This window comes from Sinohyriopsis cumingii, chromosome 4 (assembly GCF_028554795.1).
Source record: "Sinohyriopsis cumingii isolate HCF-2022 chromosome 4, ASM2855479v2, whole genome shotgun sequence".
Classification (NCBI taxonomy): Eukaryota; Metazoa; Mollusca; class Bivalvia; order Unionida; family Unionidae; genus Sinohyriopsis; species Sinohyriopsis cumingii.
The window spans coordinates 10,045,820-10,064,317 of NC_142964.1; the positions used below are offsets into that span (position 1 = coordinate 10,045,820).

The following is an 18,498-nucleotide window of genomic DNA, read 5'->3' on the forward strand; positions in this document are numbered from 1 at the left end:
CTGTTTAATATAACACGTTAGATCTATGTGACAAAAATGGTAATACAGTCATACATGTCATGTTGGTCAAGTAAAAAAAGCACATACAGGAAAGATCCAACATAAAACCACAAACATAATTTGTTGCAAAATGATACAAAAAATATTTCTGAAATTCAAAGTGATGATGTATACAATAACGCAGTGAATTTAGGTGTTAGGAAACATCTTTCAACCATGCAACTCAGTGTTGTTACATTCAGACAGAAAACAACTATAACAAGGTGATTAATATGGCGACCAAAACTAAAACTCTGCCTCTGTGATCAGTTTCATACGTCTGGAAGTTGTGAACTGTGCATATAGTGCAAATATTACTGTTCAAGTGGATATTGGTGATGACAAATCTTGGTTAATAGAGGGTCTATTATTAAACTTAAAACTCACATGGGTGCAATAGATCCATACAAAAGGCAGCAATAAAGCTTCATGATGCTTATTAACAATAATTATTTGGATTTTTACTGGAGTAAGCTCTAAACTGCTCCAAAAAGGCTCCATTGTATAGAATTTGTCGTAAATCAACTTATAATACTGAAAGGAATGGTACAATACTCATAGCTGTCAAGGATACATATACCACACCTAATAACATAGCCTTTCACCCAGAGTACATCTGATACTTTGTCTGTAGAAAATTAAACACAGGATATCAAAATAAACAAATATTTTGTTGTCAACTATAGTACATATATCGAAGTTTGTGAAATATATAATGAATTAAATCCATTTACTAACCAATGGGTGGATCTCAAAATATTTATTTCTCTACATGTTTTAGCCCCACCATTAGACTGGTACTCTGGTTATAAAATAATTAGCTGTTCAGTACCTAATTCAGTCTCAAAGTTTGGTTATAGTCTTATTCAAAGTTTGGAAGATTAATTTATTCATTAATTTTCAAGCTATTATTTTATGCAGAATTAATTTCAATATGATTCAAAGATATGATAGAAGTCTTATGCCTTCAGAGAATTATAAGGAAATTTCTAGCAATGCAAGGGTGATCTGCAGGATTTTACCATACATTAAACCCATGTATATTTTACTGGAACAGTCCTTATGTACCCTTTGTGCCTTTTTGTAATATTTTCATGACGTAAATTTAGATACAAATTGCATGTAGGTAATTTGCAGGTGTTTATGCATGTAAAGAGCTATTCTGCAATGTTTAAACAAAACAACAACAACAACAAAAACAATGCAAATCCTCTCCTTAAAACATTTTTCTTGCCTTTCTGGATCATATAATTTTGTTGACAGTAAGGAAATTTAATGTACCATTTGTATTTTACCAAACTACTTTATGGAGAAAAGAAGTACTGGTGTTTTTTTTTTTGGGGGGGGGGAGGGGGCAACCTGCTTGCTTGTAATAAAACTCTAAACAAATGCTTGTAATCAAACACTATTACATTTTGCTGTCCAAAAATCCCTGCAATCAAACTCTTAAATTGTCCAAAAAAATCTTGTCCTTCTTGAAAAGTTGATCGAATTCATTTAATTCAGTTGAACTGTAAGTGATGTATTTAGTTCTCAAGAAGTGCCCTCAATGATCAACACTTCAAGAATAAACTTTTCCAGAAAATTTTCAAGACAATATGGAATGCTGCAAAATAATTACAAAATATGTATAGAGAATTTGTTCACAAAACTCCATTGGATATATTTCCTTAACTTTCATTACAAAAACTGCAGAGTTATTTCTGCAATGTAACTAAGGAATTCTAATGCAGTATTTCAGTTGTGTGCAGTTATAAAACACACAATTCTGTAGAATTCTTCACAGAACTCACTAACCATGGCACATTTCCACATATCTTTACAGTTAAATTGAAACATACTGAGACTCCTCTCAAAATGGACTTTGTTCTTTTTGTTTTGCTGATTCTTGGATATCTGTGAAAATGCATTCTAGTACTCAGTGAAGAATACTTCCATACATTTTCTGTGGAAGTCTGCTGAGGGCCATGTTATTTTGGCAAAAGGGGTCTGAGATTAACCTATCCTAAATGATAAACATAAATATATTTAAAACTCTCTAAAAGAGTTGAACATCAGTCTTTAAAGTAATATTTTCCTGTCTGTGGAAAATGTTTTAAACAAAGGCTTCAAAGTATATGGAAGCTGATGGAAAACTGATACCAAATATTCTCTTTGTTGGCCAATTGAGGACAGCATAATATATTAGATGGTAAAAGTCTGAGTACATCTAAATTATTTACTTAATATGTACAAAATGCTGAAGTGTGCCTGATGTATTGAAGGAATGAAAACATCATGCTTGTACATAAATATTAATATACATATTGTAAGTAAAAAATTTACAGTTATATTGGTTTTGCAAATGGCTGACTTTCCCACTGTTGGTGTTTCTTTACCAACATCTTTAGTCTTTCACTGCTGTAGAATACTACAATAATACCACATTGCAATTTCTCAAAAGCAATAATTTATTATTGCAGTAAACTATCTGCAGGGTTGCAAATAGACATGGAAATGTGAAAATCCACCAAACAAAAAGCACATTTTTTTTTAATCTGTGGGCATAAACATGCACACAAAAAAAGAATGGGTGCACATATTTATGAATTATACACACTTCATTTTCAAGAATTGAAGAAATTACTCATGTATGGTGTTTTTATTGTGGACAGCCAATTCAGTTGGTTGAAGAATGATGGTCAGTTGAAGTGTGATGGTAGCTGAGGAATGCCAAATTTGGCTGAACTACCAACAGTTTAATCACAATGAGATTCAACATTTTTATCATTAAAGAAATGGCACTCCCTGTTGGCCAACTCTGACTTTCTTTGGTACCGTCACTTTTTAAAAAAAACTGAAATTGCAGTCAAGTTTGAAAATTGCAAGCATGAAATTGTGCCTGGATTTACTTCATGAGGACAAAGGCTCATAGTAACTACAGTACAAAATAAAGCAATCAGACTCCGAGATGTGCAAAACTATCAATATTGTGTGATGATTATGTGAAATTTTCTTGAAAATTTGACCTCCAGTTTACCGGCCAATCTGAATGCTCTCATAACAAAACTCCATAATTTATTATTATGGCATTAAGAGATTGACCTCCCAGCCACCAAAGGCATGCATATCTGGGTCCGTGTCTTATATTAGCAGACTACCAACAGAACTTAATCTAAGCTGTTTTGTTCTATTCAAGAATTTAAATGATCAATGCAGACAGTAATGCTGGTGTATCATACATCATGTTAAGCTTTCTGTTGACTTGCAATTTCTTGTTATACCTTAAAAGAGTGTGTGTGGGTGATTTAGATTTTCAACGTAGCTTTAACAATTTTTCAGTCATATCGCTACGATGTCTGCAGTGTGGCAGTTTATAGTGCTGTCTAGCAGTGGGACATCATGCCACAGACATTAGCATCATGTCTCTCCCAGTCACAAGATATTGGCACCAGGCCAACCAGCCCTAACACTAACCTCTTAATGCTGAGTACCAAGTGAGGCAGCTGCAAGTACCAATTTAAAAGTCATTGGTATAACTTGGCCAGGGTTTGAACCCACAACCTTCTGCATCCGAGGCAGATGATCTAACCATCTAGACCACTGGAGTGGTCCTATCATCAAAGAACAAGTCTATACTGGATGAGTTTTTACATATTCTTCATTTGTACTTTCATATGACAGGAACGTTCAAACATTCAATGCTATTTCAAGACTTAAAGATGGACATACAAGTCATTTACTGCAGCCTGGTTACTTATTTTTTAACTGGCAAGTGTAAAAACAAGAAACACATCCTAAAGAAAGAAAATTTTGGAATTTCAATTGCTACATTAAAACCAGTTATGACAAAGGACATTATGGGGCCACTATATAAACTTCTGAGAAAGTGGTGGGTGTAAGGTGAAGTTGTACATTTGCAACATGCACAGTGAAGAGAATGTTGGTATAGCTCATTACTTTCATGTGCTCTGGGTGAAATTTCTTTGGATATTCTACCTCAGGAATTGTACATGATCCAAGCACAATGCTAACTAAAATGACTGCTCCCTTGTGCTAAAAGTCAGCCTGAATTAAGGGGGGCACTCACCAGTTATTATGTACTTCGGAAAGAGTGACACGTGTAAGGTGAGATTGTCTGCATTTGAAACATGCACAGTGGAGAGAATGTTGGCATACCTCTATACTACTTTGATGTAATGTGGCTGACATTTCTTTGGATACTGTACTTACGGAAAGTGTACATGATCTAAGCAAACTGCTAACTAAAATTACTTCTCCCTTGTGCTAAAACAATCAGCCTGAATTAGTCTGAAGTACACTATCTTTAGCACCTATCAAATAGGGAAAATGAATTTTGCCCAACTAGACAATACCAGCTTCTGAAAGTGTAATGGATGAATTACCAAATACATAAAATGTGAAAAAAATGTTATCAGCTGGTTTTTTTTACAATTTACCTCTGAAGTCCAGGAAGTGCAAATGACCAAGTGAAGCTAGCAGTTTTCTGAAAGGTGCACATCTGGAGTAAGGCCAAGCTGTATACTCTATAACCCATATTACACCCATCAATCATATACCAAGCTAAAGGGAATTAAAGGTTCTTTGAACAATACCTAAGACATAAAAGGTCTTTTTTTTAAATAGCCAGTATAACCAGTAAGGAAACCTGGGGAAATTCTTTTTCTTTCAAATTCTAACCCTATGCAAAATACAAACTGTAGAGCACCACCTAGACTAAAGTACACTATCTTTAGCAGTTATTAAAGCAGGAAAAATTAATTTTGCTGGACTAGACAATAACAGCTTCTGAAAATGCAGTGAATCAATTACAAAATGTAAAAAAAAGATATTGGCTCTTTTACTTACAATTTATTTCTGAAATCCATGAAGTGAAAATACCAAGAAAAGGTTCTTGAGAGATGCACATCTGAAGTAAGGCCAAGCTGTATACTCTAAAACCAATATTACACCCATCATACATCAAAATAAAGGGAATTAAAGAGTCTTTGAACAATACATAAAGTATACAAGGTCTTTTTTATATAGCCAGTATAACCAGTGAGGAAACCTGGGGAAATTCTTTTTCTTTAAAATTCTAATAATATAATAATATGCAAAATATGAAACTGTAGAGTGCCACCTATAACACTCACTCATATTTTATTCCTATTGAGACTCCAACTATGACTAGAGTAGTCTCCCTTTGTTGGCTAGCAGAGAGAACAGTGTAATAATTAACAAAGTTATAGAAGCAACCCTGAAACTGGAGACATTTTTTCGAAGAAAATAAAACTGATTTCAAATAGTGAAACAAAAATCACTGAATAAATATCACAAATCTGCATTAGAATGAAAGTTATCAGAATTTTTAAAAGTTAGTGAATTAATTTCTAATTAATTCTATGAAAGAGTTTAACGCAAAAGAAAATTATCCTGACAAATATAGAAAATTAATTCACACGAGTGTTTAAATATAAAATGAAGATGTCAAACAGCATACACAAAATTACAATCAGCTGAAAAAAAATGGACTTTTGCATATTGCTTGTCAGCTGTAATTGCACCACATCTTCATGAAGCATTGATTTACAACTTTAGAAAGCATATTCAAAAGATGAAAGAAACCTTTTGTTTCCATCAGGATAATTAAAGAAAGATATATACACTGTGAAACGAATGTACATCATCTTCCAGACACAAGTCTCTGGTGGTCTTTCAAAATAAGTTTCTGAGTCTCCATGAAATAGTATGTTATAAACATTTGAATGTACTGTCACTATTGCAAAGCATCAATTCACACCTTAACATGAACCCTCCACTTCCTCCATTACTCAGGGAACTGAAGATAAAAATTGTTTCCAGTAGTGTGGAATGTAATTTTCTTCAGCAAGGCTTCAAACATTCGAATGAATCGATGAACACTTTCGAAGCTGTGCAATGAGCTGATCCTTTTAATCAAGTCACACTAGACTATTCAGGGTACTGAAGATGGAACAAAAATCCATTGCTGTAGTGTGGAAGATCATTTTCATCAGCAAGTTTTCGGACAGGGCTTCGGAATGGATTCATATTTGGTTTAGAAATCGTACCAAGGGATAATCCTTCGATGGCAAGTCTGGAGTACTCACAACTGTCTCGTGAATAGTCTGTGAAATAAGCAGGAATTTGTTGTGTCTGAAAGTAAAGAACCAAAAATATATGTCAACTTACATATATGCACAGTCTTAAATGACTTCTGTAAGTTGCATTTAATATGCATAAAAATTGTTTATATATATATATATATATATATATATATATATATATATATATATATATATCCCATGGCATAAATTCTGCACATATTTTGGTACAATTATAATTTTATTTGCTTCCAGTATCATGCCAGTTCTTCTAAACCATGACACAAGATAACTGCAAGACAGCACTGTTTCCTTTTCAAACCAACCCCATATTGTAGCGCCTTTAAACACCAGTCCCCAAGTCCTGCCTACCAGGGACAGTGCACGCATCTACAAATGCTAATTACCACATCACATCCTAAAGTTTAAATCCCCAACATACATTCTGCTGGAGGAGTTGCATTCCCGTGCCAATGCATGCATGCACAAATAAAGGCACAGTCAGAGAAATGGATAGATAGTATACAAAATTTTGACAGAGTGGATCAAAGCTTTGCTTCCAACTGTGGAAAACATCTAATTGTACTTGGGCCAAATGCAAAGTCATGCATGAAAATATAAATATAATTTTACTGAGTAAATTTAAACAAGTCAGAAATCAGGAATACAAGATTAATTAAAGTACAATGCTTTAATTTAGGCTACGGGGTCCATTGTGTTACAGCATTATATCCAGAATTATAGTATAACAGAGGGTAATATAATAAAGTAGAGCTGTATATAGTAATTCTGAAGGAGTAAGAAAACCAGAGTGTTTGTAGATAGATATTCCTGCCAACACACCAATCTGTAACCCCTGGGTTAAGTCCAAGTGGGTAAGAAAAGACCCAGTGGCCAATATTAGCTAGGTCTAAATTCATCTTTTCATCCATGATAAGTGAATATACAGTAACTGTTAGGGTGGGGACATCTACAGTGTTTAAATTATTATCCAGAGGTTATAGTCTTACGCCCAAATGGTCTAATCTAATCACTCAACTGCATCTCACATATGTTGACACATGGATCAGTAATCATATAATTTCTCAGACAAGCTAATTAAATAATTTTGGAGTTATGTAACACTCCCAAACCCTAACCACAGCACCATGGCATTATGAAAATAAAACATATCTACAGACTTCCCCTAAACATACAGCATGGTTTGAAGTTTCTACCTTTAACAGTTTAGAATTTGCTTTCCATTACAAATGCACACATGTGCAGAAGGACATTGTAAGATGAATGCCACTTTTCTTGTAAGAATACATGGAAAATAACTTAGCAAGCCTCAAATGGTTTCAGCAACAAAACAGTAACTAAAAACATCAAAGTAATGAATTAGTAATGCATACAAATTTGAGCAATCTGAATCCTGAAGATGAGACTGTAAATTGTCTTCTAGTTGTAAGTAACAAAAAGAATTTCACAATAGTTTGTCATTTAATCATGTAAGTTGATTAAACAAAGGACAGATGAAGTTGAGTAGACAGTTCTTTTTCAATAAAGATTTATCTATTATGTGTAAAAGTTATCTATTATGTATAAGATTTACATATTACATCTAAGAGTTATCTATTATGCATAAGAGTTATTTTTTATGTTTAAAATTTATGTATTATGTGTAAGAGTTATCTATTATGGGTAAGACTGATCTATTACATGTAATAGTTATTACGTGTACGATTTATCTATTATGTATCAGAGTTACATGTTTGAGTTATCTATGCTTGCAGATTATATACTATAGCTCTACTTACTCTTAACTGAACAAGAGTCTGGGTCCATGACTGGTAAGCCCCTATACCTGCATTGAAGCCTGAAATAAAGCAAAGATTTGTCACAAAGTCTTTTTTTTACCCATCACTGTTTGCTAGGAAGAGCTAAAAATGCAACATTAAATATCCTGATATACAGTAGTTAACAATAATTATTTATCAATAACAATAATTATGTAGCAATAATTAAAATAATGTAACAATAACTATAATTATGTAACATACAACAATTAATGTGTTCATATACATATGACCCAGTTTTCTTTCATTAGGATGTGGGATTTGGGGTCTGTTTGCTTTTTCTGGAAACAAGAAATAAGTCTTGCTGACGTAAGACTGATTTATTGTCCTGACATCTACACATTTTGCTAAATTGTGAGTAATATATTCAACATGAATTAAAAATTACATGTATTTAACCCACAGCTGTCATATATCAAACATACCTTAAAGGTTTCATGTATAAAGTCTACACCTGTTTTCAATGTTATATGTATCAAGCCCACACCTGTGTTAAAGGTTACATGTATTAAGCCCACACTTGTGTTAAATGTTACATTAAGCCCACATCTGTCTTAAAGGTTACATGAATTAAGCCCACATATATCTTATGGGTTTTATGTATTAAGCCCACACCTGTCTGATAGGTTACATGTATTAAGCCCAGACCTGTCTTACAGGTTACATGTATTAAGCCCTCACCTGTCTTAAAGGTTACATGTATTACGCCCACACCTGTCTTAAACATTACACGTATTAAGCCCAGTCTTAAAGGTTACATGTATTAAGCCCTCACCTGTCATATAGGTTACATGTATTAAGCCCATGCCAGCCTTAAAGGTTACAAATATTAAGCCCATACCTGTCTTAAAGGTTATATGTATTAAGCCCTCACCTGTCATATAGGTTATATTTATTAAGCCCTCACCTGTCTTACAGGTTATATTTATTAAGCCCACACCTCTCTTAGAAGCACATGTATTAAGCCCTCACCTGTCCTGAAGGTTACATGTATTAAGCCCTCACATGCCTTAAAGGTTGCATGTATTAAGCCCTTACCTGTCTTGAAGGTTACATGTATTAAGACCTCACCTGTTTTAAAGGTTGCATGTATTAAGCCCTAACCTGTCTTAAAGGTTACATGAATTAAGCCCACACCTTTCTTAAAGTTTACATGTATTAAGCCCTCACCTGTCTTAAAGGTTATATGTATTAAGCCATAAAAGAAGTAAAAATGGAAATGGAAATTAAAAGGAAACTTAGGGAAAGTTTTAAATATGGTAATGAGTTCATATTAACTTTTCCAGCCAACTCATTGGCTGTGACATATATTTCTCACCAGTAGTGCAAGTTTTCTAACCAGAAGCACCTACTTTTGAATAGGGAGGCTCCAGCATCCTCAGTAAAACATCAGTAAAAGATCACAGAGGGCTCCGTATTAATCAGTCTGCTTTGACCGAGGGCTCCATATTTATTAGTCTGCCTTGTGCATTGCTACCTGTATTTATCAGTCTGCCTTGTTTATCCTTATCTATAATTATCAGTCTGTCTTGTCTATCCCTATCTGTAACTATCAGTCTGTCTTGTCTATCCCTATCTGTAATGATCAGTCTGTCTTGTCTATCCCTATCTGTAACTATCAGTCTGTCTTGTCTATCCCTATCTGTAACTATCAGTCTGTCTTGTCTATACCTATCTGTAATGATCAGTCTGTCTTGTCTATCTCTATCTGTAATTATCAGTCTGTCTTGCCTACCCCTATCTGTAACTATCAGTCTGTCTTGCCTACCCCTATCTGTAATTATCAGTCTGTCTTGTCTATCCCTATCTGTATTTATCAGTTGATCTTGCCTATCCCCATCTGTATTAGTTTATCTTCTCTATCCCTATCTGCATTTATCAGCATGCCTTGTCTATTGCTATCTATAATTATCAATCTTCTTTGTCTATCTCTATCCATACTTATCAGTCTGCCTTGTCTATTGCTATCCACATTATCAGTTTGCCTTGTCTATCCATGCATGTCTGTCTTTCTGAATACCAAAAAAAATAATCACATCAAGGTGGAAAATACCAGCAACTATTCTGTGCATAAGCATCCAACTATGTGCATGCATTTCTGTGTTTGTTCAATTTCGAATAAAATTAGTCATCGATCAGTGTGCTGAAACTAGATACTAGCTTTCTAATCTACCAACCAACTACTAGGTGTGGCTTTCTCCTATTTTCCACTCTGTGGTGTAATTTTCTGTGTATGGTGACAGTAACATTTCCCACTGAAATCTCCTTTCCATGCAGCTTTTTGGACATTTCATTACCAAACATGTGAATATCTAATACACTGTCTGGTAACAGTTTCCCTGTTTCCTGAAAGATAAATTTAATGCAAATTTTGAAGTACATTAGAAATGCTCAGGGCCATTCTAAAAATGAGTATGGAAGGCAAAAGCCATTACTAGATAAATGCAGTAACCATCATGTTTCTCCTGCAAAAAAAAGATAATTGTAGCAAACAATAACTACAGTGCAAACCATCCACATAGAGAGATAGTACTGAAATTCCTTTTAAGGGCTACTCCATTTAAACATACATGGTACCCAGATAAAGCACATTTTAAAAAATATGTACAAGAAAATCTGTTGTAATGCATCACATTTAACACTTTTCCAGACTTAATTCTCCCACTACAAAAAATAGTTTTAAAGCCTAAGCGAAATCAAAACAGGACCTTGCAAGATATTCTATCTCAAAGTTACTATGTAGTATCAATATTGTGGTTCACTCTGCATAAGCAGGTCCCACAAGGTAAGATGCCTTATATAATTACTTGCCCTTAGCAGCAACTACCAAAACCTTTTGGCTGGTCCCACAATGTAAGATGCCTTATATACTTGCCCTTAGCAGCAACTACCAAACCCTTTAGGCTGTTCCTGCAAGGTAAGATGCCTTATATAATTACTTGCCCTTAGCAGCAACTACCAAACCCTTTTGGCTGGTCCCACAAGGTAAGATGCCTTATATACTTGCCCTTAGCAGCAACTACCAAACCCTTTAGGCTGTTCTCGCAAGGTAAGATGCCTTATATAATTACTTGCCCTTAGCAGCAACTACCAAAACCTTTTGGCTGGTCCTGCAAGGTAAGATGCCTTATATAATTACTTGCCCTTAGCAGCAACTACCAAACCCTTTTGGCTGGTCCCACAAGGTAAGATGCCTTATATACTTGCCCTTAGCAGCAACTACCAAACCCTTTTGGCTGTTCCCGCAAGGTAAGATGCCTGATATAATTACTTGCCCTTAGCAGCAACTACCAACCCCTTTGGCTGGTCCCGCAAGGTAAGATGCCTAATATAATTGCTTGCCCTTAGCAGCAACTACCAAACCCTTTTGGCTGGTCCCACAAGGTAAGATGCTTATATAATTACTTGCCCTTAGCAGCAACTACCAAACCCTTTTGGCTGTTCCCGCAAGGTAAGATGCCTTATATAATTACTTGCCCTTAGCAGCAACTACCTTACCCTTTTGGCTGGTCCCGCAAGGTAAGATGCCTTATATAATTACTTGCCCTTAGTAGCAACTACCAAACCCTTTTGGCTGGTCCCACAAGGTAAGATGCCTTATATAATTACTTACCCTTAGCAGCAACTACCAAACCTTATTGGCTGGTCCCACAAGGTAAGATGCCTTATATAATTACTTGCCCTTATTAGCAACTACCAAACCTTATTGGCTGTATGTACGGGTATAAATAAAATGACAGTAATGTTATCATGATGTCAGCATTAGAAGTTATGAGTCATGATCTGAATTTTCTGATGCTGATGAGATGAGATCAAGCAACTCTGATCAAATTACTGTGATAATGACTTTTTTTATTATATACATATCAATTTTTTTGATAATTTAATAAAATCACCATACTTAACTGAAAAAACAAAATAAAATGCTGAACATTTCAATCTTTTTAGTACAAACATGATCCCAAATAATGAACAGAATTACATATGGATCAGTGGATATGCATATGAACATCACAGCTTATTAATGAATTGAGTAAAACAACCGTCCTTCACTGCAATCACTATCAGTAACATGAATTCTTCTACGAATGCTGGCAGCAGACCCATATATGTGATTTACAATTAATGTACAGTTTTCAAATTTGGCATCACAGAAGACTCCAACAGATGAATGACTCTAAAAGTTTCTCTCCAAGGCCAGGCTAAAAGCAGTGTGAGGACCCCGATTAGGGCTTGGCAAGACCATGCTAAAAGCAGTGTGAGGACCCTGATTAGGACTTGGCAAGGCCATTCTAAAAGCAGTGAGAACCCTGATGGGGATTTGGCAAGGCCAGGCTAAAAGCAGTGTGAGAACCATGATGGGGACTTGGCAAGGCCAGGCTAAGAGCAGTGTGAGGACCCTGATTAGGACTTGGCAAGGCCTTGCTAAAAGCAGTGCTAGGACCCTGATGGGAACTGTCATGGGAATGACAGCATTATTTTGACAGGTTCTTATTCAACAAATGGTTGGTACTTGCTGATACATATCTGCATACAATTATCCTTTCATAGGTACACCTTTCTTATCAAAACATGGCTCAATGGGGCATAGGTGCTGCACTAAATCCATCTAGAACATGATGGAATCTACCACCACACATGCCTGGTGTTTCATCAGCACTTAAATTTATTGATTTTAGTAGTCTCAAAACATATCTTTTATCTGCTTCATGCTTTAATCAGGGCAAAAATATTGATCAATGGATGGAGAGAGTGAGAGCATGCACAATACAGACAAAGAAAGGCAACTCATCTAGCATGTAATTTCATAGAACAAGGGCATTGTTCATGGCATCACAGTGTGCACTTAATGGGATCCTCAACAAAATTTACAAAATTAATAATTTTTAAGTTCACAATGACTTAAGAATTTTTTTTTTATAAAGAAAACATGGAATCTTAACATTACCAATGCCACTATAACTGTTATCAGACAAAAATACATATGCATTCTCACTGGGTAAAATGGTTAAGAAAAAACTACATTTGGTGTTGTCTTTTACCTGAAATAATGAAATCATCTCAACTTCTTTCTCAACTCCAACCATATCTATCCTAATTGTCCCACTATCAATAGTGTCCCACCATTTTGTACCTGTGAATAAAAAAGCTGAATACAGTCATTTTGTAAGGCCTCCCAACAGTCGTGATATACAAATCTCTGAAACAAAAGAGTCGATTTTACTAATGAAAAGATGATGCAATTTCAAAACAATAAGTCTTGTAGAACATAATATTAGAAAGGCTTGGTTCAATAAAAGAAGACTCTAAGAAGCCATTATTTCAGTGAAACTCAAATACCTGTGTATGGCATGACAGATTTCAATTATGTCTAATTCATTCTGTACATACAGGATAGCTGTCTGCTTCATAGGCAGAAACAGAAATTTACAATTTTTGTGACACTAATGAGCAAAAATAAGTTCACGGAAAACTTTATGAACTTTTTGTACTTAGTCTTCTTATATATTAATGAACAAATTACTTTTAGTGGCATAATAACTCTAAATACATCATCTACATATGAATACAAGCATGCCTAACAAATTAAGTTCCTGTATGTCAAATGGCCTTTGTGAATTCTACATTTCACCAAAAGAATTTAATGCAAAGACATTAAACACTAACAAAAAATAAAAATGTAATCAAGTCAGGTAAACTTTAAAAAGAATCAAAATTTGTTCTGAAACCAAGGAATGAAATACACAATTTATTAAATTCTTGTCTAGTGCTCTGTATATCAAATGATTTTTGTGTAAATGGACAACTACTACTTCAATCAGAGGCATGAAAAACTTATCAGGTCCTCTGAAGATTTTTTGCAACTGTGCTAACAGCTGACAGGTGGATGGATATATAAAGTACATATGGATATATGGACAGATAGGACAATGGATATATGGACAGATAGGACAATGGATATATGGACAGATAGGACAATGGATATATGGACAGATAGGACAATGGATATATGGACAGATAGGACAATGGATATATGGACAGATAGGACAATGGATATATGGATGTAAAGAAGTACATATGGATAGATGGACAGATAGACCTTGGATATATGAATGTTTATAGTCACATGGATAATCGACAGATTGGACCATGGATATCTGGATGTAAAGATGTATATATCAACAGATGGACTGATAGGACCATGGATATATGGATGTAAAGATGTAGTATATGGATAATTGACTTATAGGACCATGAAGATATTGATGTAAAGATGCACATATTGACAAATGGGCTGATAGGACCATGGATATATGGATATAAAGATGTGGCCATACAGATAATGGACAAATAGGACCATAGGTATATGGATGTAAAGATGTACATATGGAAAGATGTACACAAAGGACCATGGATATATAGATGTAACGATGTACATATGTAAGTAGGGGAAGTCCACATACAGACCAAGATAAGGGTATAGAGGAGTAACTTGGCAAGGGGAACTCCACATATAGACCAAGATACGAGTATATTACAGTAACTTGGCAAGGGGAAGTCCACATATAGACCATGATAAGTGTATAGAGGAGTAACTTGGCAAGGATGAGTCCACATATAGACCAAGATAGTGTATAGAGGAGTAACTTGGCATGGGGAAGTCCACATATAGACCAAGACAAGGGTATAGAGTAACTTGGCAAGGGGAAGTCCACATATAGACCAAGATAAGGGTATAGAATAACTTGGCAAGGGGAAGTTCACATATAGACCAAGATAAGGGTATAGAGAAGTAACTTGGCATGGGGAAGTCCATACACAGACCAAGATATGGGTATATTACAGTAACTTGGCAAGGATGAGTCCACATACAGACTAAGATAAGAGTATATTACAGTAACTTGGCAAGGGGAAGTCCACATACAGACCAAGAAAAGGGTATAGAGAAGTAACTTGGCAAGGGGAAGTCCACATATAGATCAAGATAAATGTATAGAGGAGTAACTTGGCAAGGGGAAGTCCACATACAGACAAATATAAGGGTATATTACAGTAACTTGGCAAGGGGAAGTCCACATATATATCAAGACAAGGGTATAGTGGATTTACTTGTCAATATAAAGTCCACATGTGATAGGCTTCTCAAATGGTGTCTGTGTGCAAGAAATAGGGTGGAAAAATATTTTCTGGAGGTGACTCATGATCCTCCTTATTCATTTGGTAAAAGATTACATGATATAAAAATAATAATTTAAGTATGATTAAGAGCTTGATTACAAAACTCGGGATAGGTTAGAAACAAAAAAAAAAACAACAAAATAAGTATATACAAATAATGAAAGATATACTAACATATCATAGAAAGACTAATTATTTAAATATGCAGTTGCACATGAATATCTTCCTGTCATAATTATTATCAAGTATATATAGAGAGGATGTTTGCTTGAAATGAGTGAATAATGGATATATTTCAATGAGTACATGAAAAACATTTTTATGAGCAGCAAAGCCATGATTGAAAATACTGATGTTTGTTGCCCACGAGATGAAATATATCCATCAATCACTCTTAACAAGCAAATTTTCTTTACATTTATGTTCAAATGTATTGGCTAGCAATTTGTATAACAAACTGAAGTAGCAGATTCCTTACTGGATCCTGAATGATGTAAGTGGTTTACTGTTTAATTTCTGTCGTGTTTTGCAAATATTCACACAGAAAATATAAACAATAACATACTTCTCATTCCATTTGAAAGTAAATTAGCAAATTAAGAAAAAACTCTCTTCATCTTCAATGAGAATCAGCCATACTTACTGCTGGAGTACACAAGTGTCTCAGAATAACTTCAAATGTCTTGGTCATAACGTTAACAGTGTCTATTGATGGGCAGGGAGAAAATATATTATTTCCCTCTAGTGAATTATCAAGATTATTTCCCTCAGAATTTACAGTAATTCATGGCTTAGCTTAAAATAAATATATGCAATTATATTATATTATAATTATGAATATATATATATATATACACACACACATGCAGACACAGACACACAGAGAGATGGATGTTTATTACAGTAAGTGATCAGCATGCTTTAATAGATCATTGAAAAGGACAATAAACATGGCACTATTGATATGCATTTCTAAATTACACAGATATTAGTCTTTTCTAGTAACCTGTCTCCATGATGAGGTGAAGTATTATGATCTTAGTGGTCATCATTGCCCTAAACAAAGTATTTCACTACATGTGTACAGAAAAGACAAATAAACAAGTGTTACCAGTTTGAACCTATACACAGGTTCAGTATACTGTATTTACTCTATATATTGGGACACCATAACTTAATTTTTGAAGTAATTTGTTCTGCACTTTATTTTCTGGGACACATTTTTTTAATTTAGTCTTAAGCTGTGGGATATCATTTAAATCATTTGATAATTACATATCAGATGCACTCAAACTTAAATTTCATGAGACAAAATTATTAAACTGTTCTTGAGAATAAAAATCCTTCTTCCACTGTAGCATCACCTATGTATGATCCATCCTTTCAGTGCATGAATATTTTTTAGTTTCCTCATACCTTGAAAAATTATCATTGGAGGCAACACATTTCCTGCTGCAGAAACTGCAAGGACCAAGGTAAGATTATTTTATCTGAACCAGTTGTGCCAATTCTCACTTTAAACACCTTTTATCAACAGTCCATCCAGGAATGACATCAAAGAACACTAGTGTTTCATCTATGTTAATGTTATTGAAATCATTCTTCTCTTCTAGACTTGACAAATTCACTGAATGATTTTATTTTCTCCTCCAATCTTCTGGGAGAAGCTAGGTCATCGATGTCCATGTATGAAGCACTAGATTGTGTCACTTTAAAAACTGTTCCATTGTTTCAATTTATTTCAAACTTCCTGTGTATACTGGTGAAAAGGGACCAAAGTTGGCTTCCCTATGTCGGCTTACTGTGACTATATAAAAGAATTTTTTGGGCACTCTTAAAAGAATCCAATTTTGGTTTCCAGGGTCAGCTTGCTGTGTAATAATATAACCTTAGTATTTGATTTCCTGTTGGTAAGTTCAAACAAGGAGTTTATTGCTTACTGCCAGTTGTGTTTTTATTCATCACCAGGACTTATCTGCATAACTGATACAAAAGGGCAATTGATGTCTGCTGGGTAACAGTGTACACAGCAATAACTTGCTTTAATAATATTCTCTGTAACCCATGCTAGTGAAAAGATTCTCATTTGCACTCACATTGAATATATTGTCAAGTATTGGTTTTTATTTGCAAGATCATGTCATATAGCTAACCTGGTTATTTTGCATCTTACAATGAATCTGAAATGAATGGCAAGGGAATTCAAGCAACCAGTTGATATTTCCCCCTCTCTCTCTTATCTCTGATTTTCTTGGATCCAGTTTTCAGTCTCATAATATATTCAAACCCTTCAGCATAACCAAATATGATTTCTTTCTCTATAATTTATGCCAATGAACAATGTGTCATCTGACAGGTGATAAACACTACTGTATGGATGCATATGGTACATATACAGAATTCACGGATAATTTTTTTCTTTAATAAATTACTCATGACGAAAAAAAAGGAAAAATTTAATAACAAACTAAGGTTAGTTTCTTTCATTTTATTTTCAAATAAGCATATTGTTAATCTATTTTATTGCAACATGCAGTAAGGGGGGGGGGGTGCCAATTAAACAAATCTGTTTCATTTCTTAAGTTTGGTACATATGACCAGGGTGAAAAAAGTTATTCTGGGACAAGAAAGAAATTAATTTACAGTAAATAATATATAGTATGCAAAACCTTTCATTGAGTTTATGATTTTACTGACAGCAAGATTAGAGTTTACTGAGGAATCATTTTTGGATGCGGGATGGTTTCTGTCCCCTGGCAAAATCTACGGCCTGACTTCCTGTGGAGACAAAATGAGCCAAAAACACAAAAAATTGGGCTTTTACAAAAATATCACAACAAAAATGTCAATAAACATCTAGTAGGACTATCATCACTTGTTTCATTTATTTTCAAGAAAGTTACATTAAATCCATTGTTAATGCTGGCATAATCCGAGGAATTTACAGGTAATAAAAAGACTAATTCTTGAATGCATGACAAGGTATGCTGCATACCACATGAGTTTTCTTTTTCAATTACACACCTTCAGCTTAAAGTCTTCATTAAACAACAGCTTATGGAAAGTTACTTAAGGAAATCAAAAAATGAGTTTCTGAAACTATACAGATAAGGACATTTAACACAGATATGACATAACAAGTCTGCATAAACATTCCCCAAACAAATACACAAGGAAGAGCTGAATTTGAGAGACAGCAGCCCATAGTTTAGATTATTTCCATACTCAGAAAAGTCTGAAGTATCCATGTATTAAAGAGAACATGTCAAAATCTGTTTCATTGAAATTTGACCTCTCCAAAGTCTATTTTTGACTACACAAATTTTTGTTAAAAAAAA

At 34.5% G+C, this 18,498-nt stretch overlaps 1 protein-coding gene across 4 annotated transcripts in view; it reads right to left on the reverse strand.

Annotated features, from left to right (window-relative positions):
• Positions 1–1,384: 1,384 nt before the first annotated feature.
• The window catches only part of LOC149800607 (zinc finger MYND domain-containing protein 15-like), a 58,683-nt gene continuing 41,569 nt past the window's right edge, over positions 1,385–18,498 (reverse strand). For 3 of the 4 annotated variants that reach the window (XM_089954599.1, XM_089954601.1, XM_089954600.1), the window contains 4 exons: positions 13,024–13,115; positions 10,159–10,327; positions 7,943–8,001; positions 1,385–6,195 (listed from right to left, as the gene is read on the reverse strand). In XM_089954599.1, the coding sequence (XP_089810725.1) occupies positions 5,992–6,195; positions 7,943–8,001; positions 10,159–10,327; positions 13,024–13,115 (524 nt within the window). In that variant the 3' untranslated portion in view covers positions 1,385–5,991. Of the gene's footprint in view, positions 6,196–7,942; positions 8,002–9,333; positions 10,328–13,023; positions 13,116–18,498 lie in introns of all 4 variants that reach the window. The other variant, XR_016420529.1, reaches the window with a different exon arrangement.